General features: G+C 48.5%; 1 protein-coding gene across 2 annotated transcripts in view; it reads right to left on the bottom strand.

Annotated features, from left to right (window-relative positions):
- Positions 1-19,519, bottom strand: part of LOC139403913 (E3 SUMO-protein ligase PIAS1-like) — a 46,272-nt gene extending 26,753 nt beyond the window's left edge. For both annotated transcript variants that reach the window (XM_071147111.1, XM_071147112.1), the window contains exon 1: positions 19,039-19,519. In XM_071147111.1, coding sequence (XP_071003212.1) covers positions 19,039-19,519 — 481 coding nt within the window. The remainder of the gene's footprint in view (positions 1-19,038) is intronic.
- Positions 19,520-20,644: the final 1,125 nt, after the last annotated feature.

Genomic DNA, 20,644 nt, shown 5'->3' with positions numbered 1-20,644 from the left:
CCATGGATGCCATACCAACCCCCCCCCAACAACTGAACCTTCCAGACTAATCAATTTCCCTTTCCCCAACAGCCATAATGACCCTTTATTGTCCCTATACTGAGAGACCTGTGCAGCCATCCTCTCTACTCTACACAGTAGCAATTAACACATTCCAGAGCTCTTGCTGCAGCCACACACACACACACACTCACTCACACTCACACTCCTGCTGCATGCTTCCTGGTATTAGTTCAGAGTGGTGGCTGTTCCCAGCCTGGCAGCCATCACTGCTATGTGAGGTGATATATGGAGAACACATTGAAGAGGAGTGGGCATGGAGGAGAGATGCTGTGTGTGTGTGAGGTGATGTACACATTGGAGAACACATTGAAGAGGAGTGGGCTTGGAGGAGAGATGCTGTGTGTGTGTGAGGTGATGTATGGAGAACACATTGAAGAGGAGTGGGCTTGGAGGAGAGATGCTGTGTGTGTGTGAGGTGATGTATGGAGAACACATTGAAGAGGAGTGGGCTTGGAGGAGAGATGCTGTAGTGAGGGGGGGGGGGGGTCGGGTTGTGTGTAGTGAGGGGGGGGTGTCGGGTTGTGTGTAGTGAGGGGGGTGGGTCGGGTTGTGTGTAGTGAGAGGGTGGGGCGGGTTGTGTGTAGTGAGGGGGCGGGGGGTCGGGTTGTGTGTAGTGAGGGGGGGGGGTCGGGTTGTGTGTAGTGAGGTCAGGTGTTGTTTTGTCTACTGAGTGAAGAGGTGGTTTGCGTTGAGGGATTGGGTGTGTATTGACTAGTGAGAAGATTGTGATGGGTCAATTTGTTTCTGTGTGTGTGTGTGTGTGTGTGTGGTCACAGCCTTCTGGGGTCTGCATGGTGTGTCATGAAAATATCCATGTTGATGAAAACAAAACACATGAAGCTGTGTAACGCCAACGTTGTGCATTCCAATAAAAATTCCTCCTTGGCCCTTAAAGAGCTGAGTTAAGGTACTTTCAGAGGCCTCTTAAACCTGTTCACACATCTGCCACCTTCTCAGGGCTCTGTTGTGGCAGATGTGGTGGGGGGCAGCCATCTTGTTTGACCAGATGTGGTGGGGGGCAGCCATCTTGTTTGACCAGATGTGGCGGGGGGCAGCCATCTTGTTTGACCAGATGCGGCGGGGGGCAGCCATCTTGTTTGACCAGATGTGGTGGGGGGCAGCCATCTTGTTTGACCAGATGTGGCGGGGGGCAGCCATCTTGTTTGACCAGATGTGGCGCGGGGCAGCCATCTTGTTTGACCAGATGTGGTGGGGGGGCAGCCATCTTGTTTGACCAGATGTGGTGGGGGGCAGCCATCTTGTTTGACCAGATGTGGCGGGGTCAGCCATCTTGTTTGACCAGATGTGGCGGGGGGGCAGCCATCTTGTTTGACCAGATGTGGTGGGGGGCAGCCATCTTGTTTGACCAGATGTGGTAGGGGGCAGCCATCTTGTTTGACCAGATGTGGCGGGGGGCAGCCATCTTGTTTGACCAGATGTGGTGGGGGGCAGCCATCTTGTTTGACCAGATGTGGCGGGGGGCAGCCATCTTGTTTGACCAGATGTGGTGGGGGGCAGCCATCTTGTTTGACCAGATGTGGTGGGGGGCAGCCATCTTGTCTAACTCCTCTAGCTCCACAATGAAATAGGGTGCAGGCCAGGCAGCAGGCTGTTAGCCAGCCTGCCAGCATAGTGGAGTCTGCCACTAGCACAGTCAGTGTAGTCAGCTCAGCTATCACCATTGAGACCGTGTCTGTGCCTCGACCTAGGTTGGGCAAAACTAAACATGGCGGTGTTCGCCTTAGCAATCTCACTAGGATAAAGACCTCCTCCATTCCTGTCATTATTGAAAGAGATCATGATACCTCACATCTCAAAATAGGGCTACTTAATGTTAGATCCCTTACTTCAAAGGCAATTATAGTCAATGAACTAATCACTGATCATAATCTTGATGTGATTGGCCTGACTGAAACATTAAGCCTGATGAATTTACTGTGTTAAATGAGGCCTCACCTCCTGGCTACACTAGTGACCATATCCCCCGTGCATCCCACAAAGGCGGAGGTGTTGCTAACATTTACGATAGAAAATTTAAATTTACAAAAAAAAAAAACGTTTTCGTCTTTTGAGCTTCTAGTCATGAAATCACTTTTTATAGCTACTGTTTACAGGCCTCCTGGGCCATATACAGCGTTCCTCCCTGAGTTCCCTGAATTCCTATCGGACCTTGTAGTCATAGCAGATAATATTCTAATCTTTGGTGACTTTAATATTCACATGGAAAAGTCCACAGACCCACTCCAAAAGGCTTTCGGAGCCATCATCGACTCAGTGGGTTTTGTCCAACATGTCTCCGGACCCACTCACTGTCACAGTCATACTCTGGACCTAGTTTTGTCCCATGGAATAAATGTTGTGGATCTTAATGTTTTTCCTCATAATCCTGGACTATCGGACCACCATTTTATTACGTTTGCAATTGCAACAAATAATCTGCACAGACCCCAACCAAGGAACATCAAAAGTTGTGCTATAAATTCACAGACAACATAAAGATTCCTTGATGTCATTCCAGATTCCCTCTGTCTACCCAAGGACGCCAGAGGACAAAAATCAGTTAACCACCTAACTGAGGAACTCAATTTAACCTTGCGCAATACCCTAGATGCAGTTGCACCCCTAAAAACTAAAAACATTTCTCATAAGAAACTAGCTCCCTGGTACACAGAAAATACCAGAGCTCTGAAGCAAGCTTCCAGAAAATTGGAACGGAAATGGCGCCACACCAAACTGGAAGTCTTCCGACTAGCTTGGAAAGACAGTACCGTGCAGTACCGAAGAGCCCTTACTGCTGCTCGATCGCTCGATCATCCTATTTTTCTAACTTATTTGAGGAAAATAAGAACAATCCGAAATTCCTTTTTAATACTGTCGCAAAGCTAACTAAAAAGCAGCATTCCCCAAGAGAGGATGGCTTTCACTTTAGCAGTGATAAATTCATGAACTTCTTTGAGGAAAAGATCATGATTATTAGAAAGCAAATTACGGACTCCTCTTTAAATCTGCGTATTCCTTCAAAGCTCAGTTGTCCTGAGTCTGCACAACTCTGCCAGGACCTAGGATCAAGAGAGACGCTCAAGTGTTTTAGTACTATATCTCTTGACACAATGATGAAAATAATCATGGCCTCTAAACCTTCAAACTGCATACTGGACCCTATTCCAACTAAACTACTGAAAGAACTGCTTCCTGTGCTTGGCCCTCCTATGTTGAACATAATAAACGGCTCTCTATCCACCGGATGTGTACCAAACTCACTAAAAGTGGCAGTAATAAAGCCTCTCTTGAAAAAGCCAAACCTTGACCCAGAAAATATAAAAAACTAATCGGCCTATATCGAATCTTCCATTCCTCTCAAAAATGTTAGAAAAGGCTGTTGCGCCGCAACTCACTGCCTTCCTAAAGACAATCAATGTATACGAAATGCTTCAGTCTGGTTTTAGACCCCATCATAGCACTGAGACTGCACTTGTGAAGGTGGTAAATTACCTTTTAATGGCATCAGACAGAGGCTCTGCATCTGTCCTGGTGCTCCTAGACCTTAGTGCTGCTTTTGATACCGTCGATCACCACATTCTTTTGGAGAGATTGGAAACCCAAATTGGTCTACACGGACAAGTTCTGGCCTGGTTTAGATCTTATCTGTCCTCTGACAAATCAACTGTAAATGTCGGTGTTCCTCAAGGTTCCGTTTTAGGACCACTATTGTTTTCACTATATATTTTACCTCTTGGGGATGTCATTCGAAAACATAATGTTAACTTTCACTGCTATGCGGATGACACACAGCTGTACATTTCCAAAATTGCCCTCGCTAGAAGCATGTGTTTCAGACATAAGGAAGTGGATGGCTGCAAACTTTCTACTTTTAAACTCGGACAAAACAGAGATGCTTGTTCTAGGTCCCAAGAAACAAAGAGATCTTCTGTTGAATCTGACAATTAATCTTAATGGTTGTACAGTCGTCTCAAATAAAACTGTGAAGGACCTCAGCGTTACTCTGGACCCTGATCTCTCTTTTGAAGAACATATCAAGACCATTTCAAGGACAGCTTTTTTCCATCTACAGTGCCTTGCGAAAGTATTCGGCCCCCTTGAACTTTGCGACCTTTTGCCACATTTCAGGCTTCAAACATAAAGATATAAAACTGTATTTTTTTGTGAAGAATCAACAACAAGTGGGACACAATCATGAAGTGGAACGACATTTATTGGATATTTCAAACTTTTTTAACAAATCAAAAACTGAAAAATTGGGCGTGCAAAATTATTCAGCCCCTTTACTTTCAGTGCAGCAAACTCTCTCCAGAAGTTCAGTGAGGATCTCTGAATGATCCAATGTTGACCTAAATGACTAATGATGATAAATACAATCCACCTGTGTGTAATCAAGTCTCCGTATAAATGCACCTGCACTGTGATAGTCTCAGAGGTCCGTTAAAAGCGCAGAGAGCATCATGAAGAACAAGGAACACACCAGGCAGGTCCGAGATACTGTTGTTTAAAGCCGGATTTGGATACAAAAAGATTTCCCAAGCTTTAAACATCCCAAGGAGCACTGTGCAAGCGATAATATAGAAATGGAAGGAGTATCAGACCTCTGCAAATCTACCAAGACCTGGCCGTCCCTCTAAACTTTCAGCTCAAACAAGGAGAAGACTGATCAGAGATGCAGCCAAGAGGCCCATGATCACTCTGGATGAACTGCAGAGATCTACAGCTGAGGTGGGAGACTCTGTCCATAGGACAACAATCAGTCGTATATTGCACAAATCTGGCCTTTATGGAAGAGTGGCAAGAAGAAAGCCATTTCTTAAAGATATCCATAAAAAGTGTTGTTTAAAGTTTGCCACAAGCCACCTGGGGGACACACCAAACATGTGGAAGAAGGTGCTCTGGTCAGATGAAACCAAAATTGAACTTTTTGGCAACAATGCAAAACGTTATGTTTGGCGTAAAAGCAACACAGCTGAACACACCATCCCCACTGTCAAACATGGTGGTGGCAGCATCATGGGTTGGGCCTGCTTTTCTTCAGCAGGGACAGGGAAGATGGTTAAAATTGATGGGAAGATGGATGGAGCCAAATACAGGACCATTCTGGAAGAAAACCTGATGGAGTCTGCAAAAGACCTGAGACTGGGACGGAGATTTGTCTTCCAACAAGACAATGATCCAAAACATAAAGCAAAATCTACAATGGAATGGTTCAAAAATAAACATATCCAGGTGTTAGAATGGCCAAGTCAAAGTCCAGACCTGAATCCAATCGAGAATCTGTGGAAAGAACTGAAAACTACTGTTCACAAATGCTCTCCATCCAACCTCACTGAGCTTGAGCTGTTTTGCAAGGAGGAATGGGAAAAAAATTCAGTCTCTCGATGTGCAAAACTGATAGAGACATACCCCAAGCGACTTACAGCTGTAATCGCAGCAAAAGGTGGCGCTACAAAGTATTAACTTAAGGGGGCTGAATAATTTTGCACGCCCAATTTTTCAGTTTTTGATTTGTTAAAAAAGTTTGAAATATCCAATAAATGTCGTTCCACTTCATGATTGTGTCCCACTTGTTGTTGATTCTTCACAAAAAAATACAGTTTTATATCTTTATGTTTGAAACCTGAAATGTGGCAAAAGGTCGCAAAGTTCAAGGGGGCCGAATACTTTCGCAAGGCACTGTACGTAACATTGCAAAAATCAGAAACTTTGTCCAAAAAATGATGCAGAAAAATTAATCCATGCTTTTGTCACTTTTAGGTTAGACTACTGCAATGCTCTACTTTCCGGCTACCCGGATAAAGCACTAAATAAACTTCAGTTAGTGCTAAATACGGCTGCTAGAATCCTGACTAGAACCAAAACAAATGATAATATTACTCCAGTGCTAGCCTCCCTACACTGGCTTCCTGTCAAAGCAAGGGCTGATTTCAAGGTTTTACTGCTAACCTACAAAGCATTACATGGGCTTGCTCCTACCTCTCTCTCTGATTTGGTCCTGCCGTACATACCTACACGTACGCTACGGTCACAAGACGCAGGCCTCCTAATTGTCCCTAGAATTTCTAAGCAAACAGCTGGAGGCTCCTATAGAGCTCCATTTTTATGGAACGGTCTGCCTACCCATGTCAGAGACGCAAACTCGGTCTCAACCTTTAAGTCTTTACTGAAGACTCATCTCTTCAGTGGGTCATATGATTGAGTGTAGTCTGGCCCAGGAGTGGAAAGGTGAACGGAAAGGCTCTGGAGCAACGAACCGCCCTTGCTGTCTCTGCCTGGCCGGTTCCCCTCTTTCCACGGGGATTCTCTGCCTCTAACCCTATTACAGGGGCTGAGTCACTGGCTTACTGGGGCTCTCTCATACCGTCCCTGGGAGGGGTGCGTCACCTGAATGGGTTGAGTCACTGATGTGATCATCCTGTCTGGGTTGGCGTCCCCCCCTTGGGTTGTGCCGTGGCGGAGATCTTTGTGGGCTATACTCAGCCTTGTCTCAGGATGGTAAGTTAGTGGTTGAAGATATCCCTCTAGTGGTGTGGGGGCTGTGCTTTGGCAAAGTGGGTGGGGTTATTTCCTTCCTGTTTGGCCCTGTCCGGGGGTGTCCTCGGATGGGGCCACAGTGTCTCCTGACCCCTCCTGTCTCAGCCTCCAGTATTTATGCTGCAGTAGTTTATGTGTCGGGGGGCTAGGGTCAGTTTGTTATATCTGGAGTACTTCTCCTGTCCTATTCGGTGTCCTGTGTGAATTTAAGTGTGCTCTCTCTAATTCTCTCTTTCTTTCTCTCTTTATTTCTCTCTCTCAGAGGACCTGAGCCCTAGGACCATGCCTCAGGACTACCTGACATGATGACTCCTTGCTGTCCCCAGTCCACCTGGCCATGCTGCTGCTCCAGTTTCAACTGTTCTGCCTTATTATTATTGGACCATGCTGGTCATTTATGAACATTTGAACATCTTGGCCATGTTCTGTTATAATCTCCACCCGGCACAGCCAGAAGAGGACCCCACATAGCCTGGTTCCTCTATAGGTTTCTTCCTAGGTTTTGGCCTTTCTAGGGAGTTTTTCCTAGCCACCGTGCTTCTACACCTGCATTTCTAGCTGTTTGGGGTTTTAGGCTGGGTTTCTGTACAGCACGTTGAGATATCAGCTGATGTACGAAGGGCTATATAAATAAATTTGATTTGATTTGATTTGACCGGAGAGTTTAGAGATTTCAGGAATCGTACTCGATGTGTTTTCAACAATCCGCACTGAGGAAGACTATATGAGGAGTCTACAAGACCCTGAATCCACAAAAACAAAAGGACACCTCTGTATTTCAATACAAATATATCCCCCTCCTACTCATGACTTTCAAAGAAACATTCAAAGGAGAAAGTCTCAGAAATATTTATTATTCATGAAATGCTCATCAAATTTGAAATAGTCCTACATTATTTCCCAAGAATATGGTGATTAAAATCATGTATAATGTATGCATGCCACATTGATATCCATAATGAACACAGAGGCATGGCTCCCTGGCAGAGGATGATGGTGTTGGTGATGAAGAGCTTAGAGTTCGACAAACGTGAATGTGGCCTATTTAAATGAGCAGAGCCGCGCGGGTCCTCAGTTGCTACATTAACCAGTCTTTACAGAGGGGAGCTGGGGTAACTGGAGGCCAACAACGTGTACTGATAAGACTCAGGACATTACAGGCCTTCAACAGGAGAACAGGCTGCTGCACAGACTGGAGAGGGGAGGGAGAGGAGCGACAGGGTGAGGAAGGGAGGGCATGGGTAGAGGGAGGGAGGGAGGGGAGTGAATTGAGTGAGGGAGAGGGGGTGGGAGTGGGTAGAGTGAGGGAGAGGAGAGAGGGGGGGGGGGAAGAAAGAGAGTGAATTGAATTGAGTGAGGGAGGGAGGGAGAGGAGAGAGGGTGGGAGTGGGTAGAGTGAGGGAGAGGAGAGAGGGAGGGAGTGGGTAGAGTAGAGAGGGAGGGAGTGGGTAGAGTGAGGGAGAGGAGAGAGATTGAATTGAGTGAGGGAGGTGTGTGTGTGTAGAGTGAGGGATAGAAGAGAGAGATTTAATTGAGTGAGGGAGAGGAGAGCAGGAGGAAGTGGGTAGAGTGAGGGAGAGAAGAGAGAAAGGGAGGGAGAGGGAGCTGGGATAGGGTAGAGAGAGGCAGGGCGAAGATAAAGAGTGGGGGATGGGAGAGAGAGGCACAGCCAGAGAGGGGGAGGGGTGGGAGAGAGAGAGAGAGAGGCACAGCCAGAGAGGGGGGAGGACAAGGCAGCTAGAGATAAACAGAGTGAGAGATGGAGGGAAACAGAGCCAGCGATAATCAGGGAATGCAAGAGTGAGTGAGAGTGAGAGAGCGAGAGAGCGAGAGAGAACACTAATGATAGACAGAGGGAGAGAGAAAGTGGGGGAGGGGTGGGCAAGATAACTAGCATTAAACAGAGAGGGGTGGAGTTAAGGGAGGGGGGCAAGAGAGCTAATGATAGACAGAGAGAGACATGAATATGACTATAGATGAACAGAGAGGGGTAGAGAGAGGGAAGAGAGCAAAGAGCTAGAGATGAAAAGAGAGAGGGGGAAGAGAGGCATAGAGCTAGAGATGAAAAGAGAGGGGGGGAGAGAGAGGCATAGAGCTAGAGATGAAAAGAGAGGGGGGGAGAGAGAGGCATAGAGCTAGAGATGAAAAGAGAGGGGGGGAGAGAGAGGCATAGAGCTAGAGATGAAAAGAGAGGGGGGGAGAGAGAGGCATAGTGCTAGAGATGAATAGAGAGGGGGGGAGAGAGAGGCATAGAGCTAGAGATGAAAAGAGAGGGGGGGAGAGAGAGGCATAGAGCTAGAGATGAACAGAGAGGGGGGGAGAGAGAGGCATAGAGCTAGAGATGAACAGAGAGAGAGGGAAGAGAGAAGCATAGAGCTAGAGATGAACAGAGAGAGGGGGAAGAGAGGCATAGAGCTAGAGATGAACAGAGAGGGAAGAGAGAAGCATAGAGCTACAGATGAACAGAGAGGGGAAGAGAGAGGCATAGAGCTAGAGATGAACAGAGAGAGGGGGAAGAGAGGCATTGAGCTAGAGATGAAAAGAGAGAGGGGGAAGAGAGAGGCATTGAGCTAGAGATGAGAGAGAGGGGGAAGATAGAGGCATTGAACTAGAGATGAACAGAGAGAGGGGGAAGAGAGGCATAGAGCTAGAGATGAAAAGAGAGAGGGGGAAGAGAGGCATAGAGCTAGAGATGAAAAGAGAGGGGGGGGAAGAGAGAGGTAGAGCTAGAGATGAACAGAGAGAGAGAGAGAGGGAAGAGAGAGAGGGGAAGAGAGAGGAATAGAGCTATAGATAAACAGAGAGAGGGGGAAGAGAGAGGGAAGAGAGGAATAGAGCTATAGATAAACAGAGAGAGAGGGAAGAGAGAGGGAAGAGAGGGAAGAGAGAGGGGGAAGAGGGGAATGGAGCTATAAATAAACAGAGAGAGGGGGAAGAGAGAGAGGGGGAAGTGGGGAATAGAGCTATAAATAAACAGAGAGAGGGAAGAGAGAGGGGGAAGAGAGGGGGAAGAGAGAGGAATAGAGCTATAGATAAACAGAGAGAGGGAAAAGAGAGGGGGAAGAGAGAGAGAGGGAGGAGAGGAATAGAGCTATAAATAAACAGAGAGAGAGGGAAGAGAGAGGGGGAAGAGAGGGAAGAGAGAGGGGGAAGAGGGGAATGGAGCTATAAATAAACAGAGAGAGGGGGAAGAGAGAGAGGGGGAAGAGAGAGGGAAGAGAGAGAGGGGGAAGAGAGAGAGGGGGAAGAGAGAGGAATAGAGCTATAAATAAACAGAGAGAGGGGGAAGAGAGAGGGGGAAGAGAGGAATAGAGCTATAAATAAACAGAGAGAGGGGGAAGAGAGAGAGAGGGGGAAGAGAGAGAGGGGGAATAGAGAGAGGGGGAAGAGAGAGGAATAGAGCTATAAATAAACAGAGAGAGGGGGAAGAGACAGGAATAGTGCTATAGATAAACAGAGTGAGGGGAAGAGAGAGGGGGAAGAGAGAGAGGGGGAAGAGAGAGGGGAGAGAGAGGGGGAAGAGAGGAATAGAGCTATTAATAAACAGGAATAGTGCTATAGATAAACAGAGTGAGGGGAAGAGAGAGGGGGAAGAGAGAGAGGGGGAAGAGAGGGGAGAGAGAGAGGGGGAAGAGAGAGAAGAGAGAGAGGGGGAAGAGAGAGAAGAGAGAGAGGGGGAAGAGAGAGAGGGGGAAGAGAGAGAGGGGGAAGAGAGAGAGGGGGAAGAGAGAGAGAGGGGGATGAGAGAGGAATAGAGCTATAAATAAACAGAGAGAGGGGGAAGAGAGAGGGGGAAGAGACAGGAATAGAGCTATAGATAAACAGAGTGAGGGGAAGAGAGAGGGGGAAGAGAGAGGGGGAAGAGAGAGGGGAGAGAGAGGGGAGAGAGAGGGGGAAGAGAGGAATAGAGCTATTAATAAACAGAGAGAGGGGAGAGAGAGGGGGAAGAGAGAGAGAAGAGAGAGAGGGGGAAGAGAGAGAGAGGGAAAAGAGAGGGGGAAGAGAGAGGGGGGGAAGAGAGGAATAGAGCTATAAATAAACAGAGAGAGAGGGAAGAGAGAGGGGGAAGAGAGGGAAGAGAGAGGGGGAAGAGGGGAATGGAGCTATAAATAAACACAGAGAGGGGGAAGAGAGAGAGGGGGAAGAGAGAGGGAAGAGAGAGAGGGGAGAAGAGAGAGAGGGGGAAGAGAGAGGAATAGAGCTATAAATAAACAGAGAGAGGGGGAAGAGAGAGGGGGAAGAGAGGAATAGAGCTATAAATAAACAGAGAGAGGGGGAAGAGAGAGAGAGGGGGAAGAGAGAGAGGGGGGGAAGAGAGAGAGGGGGAAGAGAGAGGAATAGAGCTATAAATAAACAGAGAGAGGGGGAAGAGACAGGAATAGTGCTATAGATAAACAGAGTGAGGGGAAGAGAGAGGGGGAAGAGAGAGAGGGGGAAGAGAGAGGGGAGAGAGAGGGGGAAGAGAGAGAGGGGGAAGAGAGGAATAGAGCTATTAATAAACAGGAATAGTGCTATAGATAAACAGAGTGAGGGGAAGAGAGAGGGGGAAGAGAGAGAGGGGGAAGAGAGGGGAGAGAGAGAGGGGGAAGAGAGAGAAGAGAGAGAGGGGGAAGAGAGAGAGGGGGAAGAGAGAGAGGGGGAAGAGAGAGAGAGGGGGATGAGAGAGGAATAGAGCTATAAATAAACAGAGAGAGGGGGAAGAGAGAGGGGGAAGAGACAGGAATAGAGCTATAGATAAACAGAGTGAGGGGAAGAGAGAGGGGGAAGAGAGAGAGGGGGAAGAGAGAGGGGAGAGAGAGGGGAGAGAGAGGGGGAAGAGAGGAATAGAGCTATTAATAAACAGAGAGAGGGGAGAGAGAGGGGGAAGAGAGAGAGAAGAGAGAGAGGGGGAAGAGAGAGAGGGGGAAGAGAGAGAGGGGGAAGAGAGAGAGGGGGAAGAGAGAGGGGGGGAAGAGAGAGAGGGGGAAGAGAGAGGAATAGAGCTATAAATAAACAGAGAGAGGGGGAAGAGACAGGAATAGAGCTATAGATAAACAGAGTGAGAGGGGAAGAGAGAGAGGGGAAGAGAGAGAGGGGAAGAGAGAGAGGGGGAAGAGAGAGAGGGGGAAGAGAGGAATAGAGCTATAAATAAACAGAGAGAGGGGGAAGAGACAGGAATAGAGCTGTAGATAAACAGAGAGAGGGGAAGAGAGAGGGGGAAGAGAGAGGAATAGAGCTATAGATAAACAGAGAGAGGGGAAGAGAGAGAGAGGGGGAAGACAGAGAGGGGGAAGAGAGAGGGGAGAGAGAGGGGGAAGAGATAGGGGGAAGAGAGAGAGGGGGAAGAGAGGAATAGAGCTATTAATAAACAGACAGAGGGAAGAGAGAGGGGGAAGAGAGAGAGCGGGGGAAGAGAGAGGGAGGAGAGCGAGAGGGGGGAGAGGAATAGAGCTATAAATAAACAGAGAGAGGAGGAAGAGAGAGAGAGGGGGAAGAGAGGGGGAAGAGAGAGAGAGGGTGAAGAGAGAGGGAAGAGAGAGAGAGGGGAAGAGAGAGGAATAGAGCTATAAATAAACAGACAGAGAGGGAAGAGAGAGGGGGAAGAGAGAGGGGGGAGAGAGAGGGAAGAGAAAGAGGGGGAAGAGAAAGAGGGGGAAGAGAGGAATAGAGCTATAAATAAACAGAGAGAGGGAAGAGAGAGAGGAGAGATGGGGAAGAGAGAGGGGAGAGAGAGGGGGAAGAGAGAGAAGAGGGAAGAGAGAGGAATAGAGCTATTAATAAACAGAGAGAGGGGAGAGAGAGGGGGAAGAGAGAAGAGAGAGAGAGAGGGAAGAGAGAGAGGGGGAAGAGAGAGGAATAGAGCTATTAATAAACAGAGAGAGGGGACAGAGAGGGGGGAGAGAAGAGAGAGAGGGAAGAGAGAGAGGGGGAAGAGAGAGGAATAGAGCTATAAATAAACAGACAGAGTGGGAAGAGAGAGGGGGAAGAGAGAGAGGAGAGAGAGGGGGAAGAGAGAGAAGAGAGAGGGGGAAGAGAGAGGGAAGAAAGAGAGGGGGAAGAGAGGAATTGAGCTATAAATAAACAGAGAGAGGGGGAAGAGACAGGAATAGAGCTATAGATAAACAGAGAGAGGGGGAAGAGACAGGAATAGTGCTATAGATAAACAGAGTGAGGGGAAGAGAGAGAGGGGGAAGAGAGGAATAGAGCTATAAATAAACAGAGAGAGGGGAGAGAGAGGGGGAAGAGAGAGAAGAGAGAGAGGGAAGAGAGAGAGGGGGAAGAGAGGAATAGAGCTATAAATAAACAGACCGAGAGGGAAGAGAGAGGGGGAAAGAGAGAAGAGAGAGGGGGAAGAGAGAGGGAAGAGAGAGAGGGGGAAGAGAGGAATAGAGCTATAAATAAACAGAGAGAGGGGGAAGAGAGAGAGGGGGAAGAGAGAGAGGGGGAAGAGAGAAGGAAGAGAGAGGAATAGAGCTATAAATAAACAGAGAGAGGGGGAAGAGAGAGAGGGGAGAGAGAGGGGGAAGAGAGAGAGAGGGGGAGAGAGAGAGAGGGGGAAGAGAGAGGAATAGAGCTATAAATAAACAGACAGATAGGGAAGAGAGAGGGGGAAAAGAGAGAAGAGAGAGGGGGAAGAGAGAGGGAAGAGAGAGAGGGGGAAGAGAGGAATAGAGCTATAAATAAACAGAGAGAGGGGGAAGAGAGAGAGAGGGGGAAGAGAGGGGGAAGAGAGAGAGGGGAGAGAGAGGGGGAAGAGATAGGGGAGAGAGAGAGGAGAGAGAGAGGGAAGAGAGAGAGGGGGGAGAGAGGAATAGAGCTATTAATAAACAGACAGAGGGAAGAGAGAGGGGGAAGAGAGAGAGCGGGGGAAGAGAGAGGGAGGAGAGCGAGAGGGGGGAGAGGAATAGAGCTATAAATAAACAGAGAGATGAGGAAGAGAGAGAGAGGGGGAAGAGAGGGGGAAGAGAGAGAGAGGGGGAAGAGAGAGGGGGAAGAGAGAGGAATAGAGCTATAAATAAACAGACAGAGAGGGAAGAGAGAGGGGGAAGAGAGAGAAGAGAGAGGGGGGAGAGAGAGGGAAGAGAAAGAGGAGAGAGGGGGAAGAGAGAGGGGAGAGAGAGGAATAGAGCTATAAATAAACAGACAGAGAGGGAAGAGAGAGGGGGAAGAGAGAGAAGAGAGAGGGGGGAGAGAGAGGGAAGAGAAAGAGGAGAGAGGGGAAGAGAGAGAGGGGGAAGAGAGAGGGGAGAGAGAGGAATAGAGCTATTAATAAACAGAGAGAGGGGACAGAGAGGGGGGAGAGAAGAGAGAGAGAGGGAAGAGAGAGAGGGGGAAGAGAGAGGAATAGAGCTATAAATAAACAGACAGAGTGGGAAGAGAGAGGGGGAAGAGAGAGAGGAGAGAGAGGGGGAAGAGAGAGAAGAGAGAGGGAAGAAAGAGAGGGGGAAGAGAGGAATAGAGCTATAAATAAACAGAGAGAGGGGGAAGAGACAGGAATAGAGCTATAGATAAACAGAGAGAGGGGGAAGAGACAGAGAGGGAAGAGAGAGAGGGGAAGAGAGAGAGGGGGAAGAGAGGAATAGAGCTATAAATAAACAGAGAGAGGTGAGAGAGAGGGGGAAGAGAGAGAAGAGAGAGAGGGAAGAGAGAGAGAGGGAAGAGAGGAATAGAGCTATAAATAAACAGACAGAGAGGGAAGAGAGAGGGGGAAGAGAGAGAAGAGAGAGGGGGGAGAGAGAGGGAAGAGAGAGAGGGGGAAGAGAGAGAGGGGGAAGAGAGAGAGGGGAAGAGAGAGAGGAGAGAGGGGGAAGAGAGAGGGGGAAGAGAGAGGGGGAAGAGAGAGGAATAGAGCTATAAATAAACAGACAGAGTGGGAAGAGAGAGGGGGAAGAGAGAGAGGAGAGAGAGGGGGAAGAGAGAGAAGAGAGAGGGAAGAAAGAGAGGGGGAAGAGAGGAATAGAGCTATAAATAAACAGAGAGAGGGGGAAGAGACAGGAATAGAGCTATAGATAAACAGAGAGAGGGGGAAGAGACAGAGAGGGAAGAGAGAGAGGGGAAGAGAGAGAGGGGGAAGAGAGGAATAGAGCTATAAATAAACAGAGAGAGGTGAGAGAGAGGGGGAAGAGAGAGAAGAGAGAGAGGGAAGAGAGAGAGGGGGAAGAGAGGAATAGAGCTATAAATAAACAGACAGAGGGGGAAGAGAGAGAGAGAGGGGGAAGAGAGAGGAATAGAGCTATAAATAAACAGACAGAGGGAAGAGAGAGGGGGAAGAGAGAGAAGAGAGAGGGGGAAGAGAGAGGGAAGAGAGAGAGGGGGGGAAGATAGAGGAATAGAGCTATAAATAAACAGAGAGAGGGGGAAGAGAGAGGGAAGAGAGAGGAATAGAGCTATAAATACACAGAGAGAGGGGGAAGAGAGAGAGGGAAGAGAGAGCGGGGGAAGAGAGGAATATAACTATAGATAAACAGAGAGAGAGAAGAGAGAGAAAGGGGAGAGAGGAATAGAGCTATAAATAAACAGAGAGAGGGGGAAGAGAGAGAGAGGGGGAAGAGAGAGAGAGGGGGAAGAGAGAGAAAGGGGAAAGAGAGAGGGAAGAGAGGAATAGAGCTATAAATAAACAGAGAGAGGGGGAAGAGACAGGAATAGAGCTATAGATAAACAGAGAGAGGGGGAAGAGACAGAGAGGGAAGAGAGAGAGGGGAAGAGAGAGAGGGGGAAGAGAGGAATAGAGCTATAAATAAACAGAGAGAGGTGAGAGAGAGGGGGAAGAGAGAGAAGAGAGAGAGGGAAGAGAGAGAGAGGGAAGAGAGGAATAGAGCTATAAATAAACAGACAGAGAGGGAAGAGAGAGGGGGAAGAGAGAGAAGAGAGAGGGGGGAGAGAGAGGGAAGAGAGAGAGGGGGAAGAGAGAGAGGGGGAAGAGAGAGAGCGGAAGAGAGAGAGGAGAGAGGGGGAAGAGAGAGGGGGAAGAGAGAGGGGGAAGAGACAGAGAGGGAAGAGAGAGAGGGGGAAGAGAGAGGGGGAAGAGAGGAATAGAGCTATAAATAAACAGACAGAGTGGGAAGAGAGAGGGGGAAGAGAGAGAGGAGAGAGAGGGGGAAGAGAGAGAAGAGAGAGGGAAGAAAGAGAGGGGGAAGAGAGGAATAGAGCTATAAATAAACAGAGAGAGGGGGAAGAGACAGGAATAGAGCTATAGATAAACAGAGAGAGGGGGAAGAGACAGAGAGGGAAGAGAGAGAGGGGAAGAGAGAGAGGGGGAAGAGAGGAATAGAGCTATAAATAAACAGAGAGAGGTGAGAGAGAGGGGGAAGAGAGAGAAGAGAGAGAGGGAAGAGAGAGAGGGGGAAGAGAGGAATAGAGCTATAAATAAACAGACAGAGGGGGAAGAGAGAGAGAGAGGGGGAAGAGAGAGGAATAGAGCTATAAATAAACAGACAGAGGGAAGAGAGAGGGGGAAGAGAGAGAAGAGAGAGGGGGAAGAGAGAGGGAAGAGAGAGAGGGGGGGAAGATAGAGGAATAGAGCTATAAATAAACAGAGAGAGGGGGAAGAGAGAGGGAAGAGAGAGGAATAGAGCTATAAATACACAGAGAGAGGGGGAAGAGAGAGAGGGAAGAGAGAGCGGGGGAAGAGAGGAATATAACTATAGATAAACAGAGAGAGAGAAGAGAGAGAAAGGGGAGAGAGGAATAGAGCTATAAATAAACAGAGAGAGGGGGAAGAGAGAGAGAGGGGGAAGAGAGAGAGAGGGGGAAGAGAGAGAAAGGGGAAAGAGAGAGGGAAGAGAGGAATAGAGCTTTAAATAAATAGAGAGAGGGGGAAGAGAGAGAGAGGGGGAAGAGAGAGGGAAGAGAGAGAGGGGGAAGAGAGAGGATAGAGCTATAAATAAACAGAGAGAGGGGGAAGAGAGAGGAATAGAGCTATAAATAGAGAGAGAGGGGGAAGAGAGAGAGGGGGGGAAGAGAGAGAGAGGGGAGAGAGGAATAGAGCTATAAATAAACAGAGAGAGGGGGAAGAGGGAGAGAGGGGAGAGAGGAATAGAGCTAGAGATGAAAAGAGAAAGAGGAATATAACTATAGATAAACAGAGAGAGAGAGAGAGAGGGAAGAGAGAGAGAGGGAAGAGAGAGAGGGGGAAGAGAGAGAGAGGGAAGAGAGAGAGAGAGAGAGGGGGAGAGAGAGAGAGGAATATAACTATAGATAAACAGAGAGAGAGGCTCTCCTCGGTCCGTCTGGGAAGGCAAATGAATTAATCAAGCTGCTTCATTACTGTCCTGCCATTATTATTAGGATAAAGAGGGTCATCTCCTCAAAAACTACGGCTGTGGATAATTCATTACCACACCGTGCAGGGAAGGAATCAGGTCTTCAATGACTGAAAGCAGCTCCATTCTCTACCTCGGGCTGTTCTCTCTGCCTGGGGGACACGTGTGGTTGAAATGCATTATTTATTTTAATGGGTCACTGTTTTTTTATGAGGTTTGGTAAGAGTTTGTGTGGAGGAGCGTGTGTGTGTGTGTGTGTGCCTAACAGTCACATGACGGGGGGATGTGTTTTGTAGGCACAGGTGTATGGCTGTAGGATTTCATCACACAACACAGCACGTCAAAAACGAGAGCGATGGAGAGAGGAGAGATGTGGCGAGAGGACAGTGTTGTGGGCAGTGTGTTTGTACATGCAACCGGAGGCAAATGAATCACAATCCGGTATCCTACTCCATCAAAATGCTAATGTTGGAAAATGTAGACATTTCCATATATTTGCAGGGAGGTTGGTGCAGGTTGAAAGGGGAGGTGTTTTCTCATACAAGGTGCAGTGGGGTGTGATGCAGCATTTGCATATCTAATAGAACGGGACATTTCAAACTAAAGAGCAGTGTTGAGATGCAACTGTACACGTTATTATAAATAGGTTACTTAGACAGACAGAGGATGCACAGCCTAGGAGGCCTAAAAATATTTCTGTATGGCTCCGTATGGTCCCATATGGTCCCGTATGGCTCCGTATGGTCCCGTATGGCTCCGTATGGTCCCGTATGGCTCCGTATGGCTCCGTATGGCCCCGTATGGCCCCGTATGGCCCCGTATGGCTCCGTATGGCTCCGTATGGCCCCGTATGGCCCCGTATGGTCTCGTATGGACCCGTATGGCTCCGTATGGCCCAGTATGGCTCCGTATGGTCCCGTATGGCCCAGTATGGCTCCGTATGGTCTCGTATGGCCCCGTATGGCTCCGTATGGCTCCGTATGGCCCCGTATGGCCCCGTATGGCCTCGTATGGCTCCGTATGGCTCCGTATGGCTCCGTATGGCCCCGTATGGCCCCGTATGGTCCCGTATGGCTCAGTATGGTCCCGTATGGCTCCGTATGGCTCCGTATGGCCCTGTATGGCCCCGTATGGTCTCGTATGGCCCCGTATGGTCTCGTATGGCCTCGTATGGTCTCGTATGGCCCCGTATGGTCTCGTATGGCCCTGTATGGTCTCGTATGGCCCCGTATGGCCCCCAGTTGGTAGAGCATGAATCATTATTATATTAACGTGGAACTGACACCGTTTTAGCAATAATGAATTCTTGTTAAAATATGTTCATACACGCCCCCAGTAAGAATATGATGCCTGCTTCTAAATGGACTGATAAGCACAAAGATATGATCATTTTCAGATGTTCCCACTTCATTAGCATTTGTGAAAATGCTACAGTAATATATATAGAGGGAAAACAGCTGTGCATTTGAACAATTAACACTGCAGTAAATAAAACCTATTGTCCAGACGACACAGACTGGAGCACCATAGCCAATCAGTGATTCAGTAGGCCTTCATGCAAATAAGCCATTTGCCACACAGGCCTGCTGCTATCATTCACTTTGAACTGGACTGTGTGTTTACAGGCAGTAGGGCCTGCCATCATTCACTTTGAACTGGACTGTGTGTTTACAGGCAGTAGGACCTGACATCATTCACTTTGAACTGGACTGTGTGTTTACAGGCAGTAGCAACAGCGTGACTTTGGATCATTAGAAAGCATTCGGCAAAATCCGCGAGTCTCCTTACATTTGGGAACTCTACAGTCCAATTGATCGAACAACCATGAAGTTGTGAAAAGGGTCAATAGAAGAGTTGCAGAGTCAATAAAAAGAAAACCGTTATTGATTAGATGCTTTTTCCATGAATTAGTCTATTTTCTCTGTAACCATATGGTCTATCTACTAGAAACTATTGGACAACATGGACACAGATATATAACAAATAAATGCTATTTATGAAAAAAAAAAATTTAAGTTCAAGTATTCATTACCAAAGTTACCATAGATTATCTGTTAATTACCAAAATTACTGAAGATTCCGGTAACTTTGGTAAATTACCGGTAGTTTTGCAACACTACACATACCAATCCACAGACACCAGCCACCCACAGACACCAGCCACCCACAGACACCAGCCACCCACAGACACCCTTACCTAGACTGGTGGGTTTGATGAGCTCGTCCAGCATATCGTAGAAGGGCAGCCTCTGCAGCTTGACGTCTGGGTGCACCGGATGCAGGGTGGCCGAGGTGGGCAGGTGGTGCGCCAGCCCGCTGAGCTCATGCTTGCCAGGCCCCAGCAACGAGATGGGCAGCAGGGCAGCCGGCGAGGGTACTCCCCCGTGCCCGTGGCCCTCATACGCCAGCTGGCTGAGGCCGGCAGGTAGGGCGGCGGTGCCCCCTCCTCCCGAGGCAGGGTAGTGTGGTCCGGGCAGGACCAGCTCTGAGGGAGAGCCCATCTTGGTGGGGAAGCGTCTGCAGTACAGCTCCTTGATCTTCATCTGCACGGCGGGGCTGCAGCCGGCTTTCAGGAGATGCAAGGCCATGGTTAACAGCTCATGTTTTCGCCCGTGTTTGTTGCGGCCCGCGTAACCTAGAAGAACCTGCAGCTCTGAAACGCGCAGGCTCATCACCATTTGCTGTGGAGGGGAGACAGAGAGACAGAGAGAGAGCGAGAGAGAGCGAGAGAGCGAGAGAGAGCGAGAGAGAGAGAGACAGAGACAGAGAGAGAGAGAGAGACAGAGAGAGACAGAGAGAGAGACAGAGAGAGAGACACAGGGAGAGACACAGGGAGAGACACAGGGAGAGACAGAGAGAGAGACACAGGGAGAGACACAGGGAGAGACAGAGAGAGACAGAGAGACACAGGGAGAGACAGAGAGAGACAGAGAGACAGATAGAGACAGAGAGAGACAGAGAGACAGAGAGAGACAGAGAGAGACAGAGAGACAGATAGAGACAGAGAGAGACAGAGAGACAGAGAGAGACAGAGAGAGACAGAGAGAGACAGAGAGAGACAGAGAGACAGAGAGACAGAGAGAGACAGAGAGACAGAGAGACAGAGAGAGACAGAGAGAGACAGAGAGAGACAGAGAGAGACAGAGAGAGACAGAGAGAGACAGAGAGAGACAGAGAGAGACAGAGAGACAGAGAGAGAGACAGAGAGAGAGACAGAGAGACAGAGAGACAGAGAGACAGAGAGAGAGAGACAGAGAGAGACAGAGAGACAGAGAGAGACAGAGAGACAGAGAGAGACAGAGAGACAGAGAGAGACAGAGAGACAGAGAGACAGAGAGACAGAGAGAGACAGAGAGACAGAGAGACAGAGAGACAGAGAGAGACAGAGAGAGACAGAGAGAGACAGAGAGAGACAGAGAGAGACAGAGAGACAGATAGAGACAGAGAGAGACAGAGAGAGAGAGAGACAGAGAGAGACAGAGAGACAGAGAGAGACAGAGAGACAGACAGAGAGACAGAGAGAGAGACAGAGAGAGACAGAGAGACAGAGAGAGAGACAGAGAGACAGAGAGACAGAGAGAGACAGAGAGACAGACAGAGAGCGAGAGAGAGAGAGACAGAGACAGAGAGAGAGAGAGAGACAGAGAGAGACAGAGAGAGAGAGAGAGAGAGAGACAGAGAGAGACAGAGAGAGAGACAGAGAGAGAGACACAGGGAGAGACACAGGGAGAGACAGAGAGAGAGACACAGGGAGAGACACAGGGAGAGACAGAGAGAGACAGAGAGACACAGGGAGAGACAGA

Source organism: Oncorhynchus clarkii, unplaced genomic scaffold (genome assembly GCF_045791955.1).
Source record: "Oncorhynchus clarkii lewisi isolate Uvic-CL-2024 unplaced genomic scaffold, UVic_Ocla_1.0 unplaced_contig_12649_pilon_pilon, whole genome shotgun sequence".
In the NCBI taxonomy this organism is placed as follows: Eukaryota; Metazoa; Chordata; class Actinopteri; order Salmoniformes; family Salmonidae; genus Oncorhynchus; species Oncorhynchus clarkii.
The sequence above is the reverse complement of the archived record's forward strand: the minus strand, read 5'-3'. Positions and strand labels throughout refer to the sequence as shown.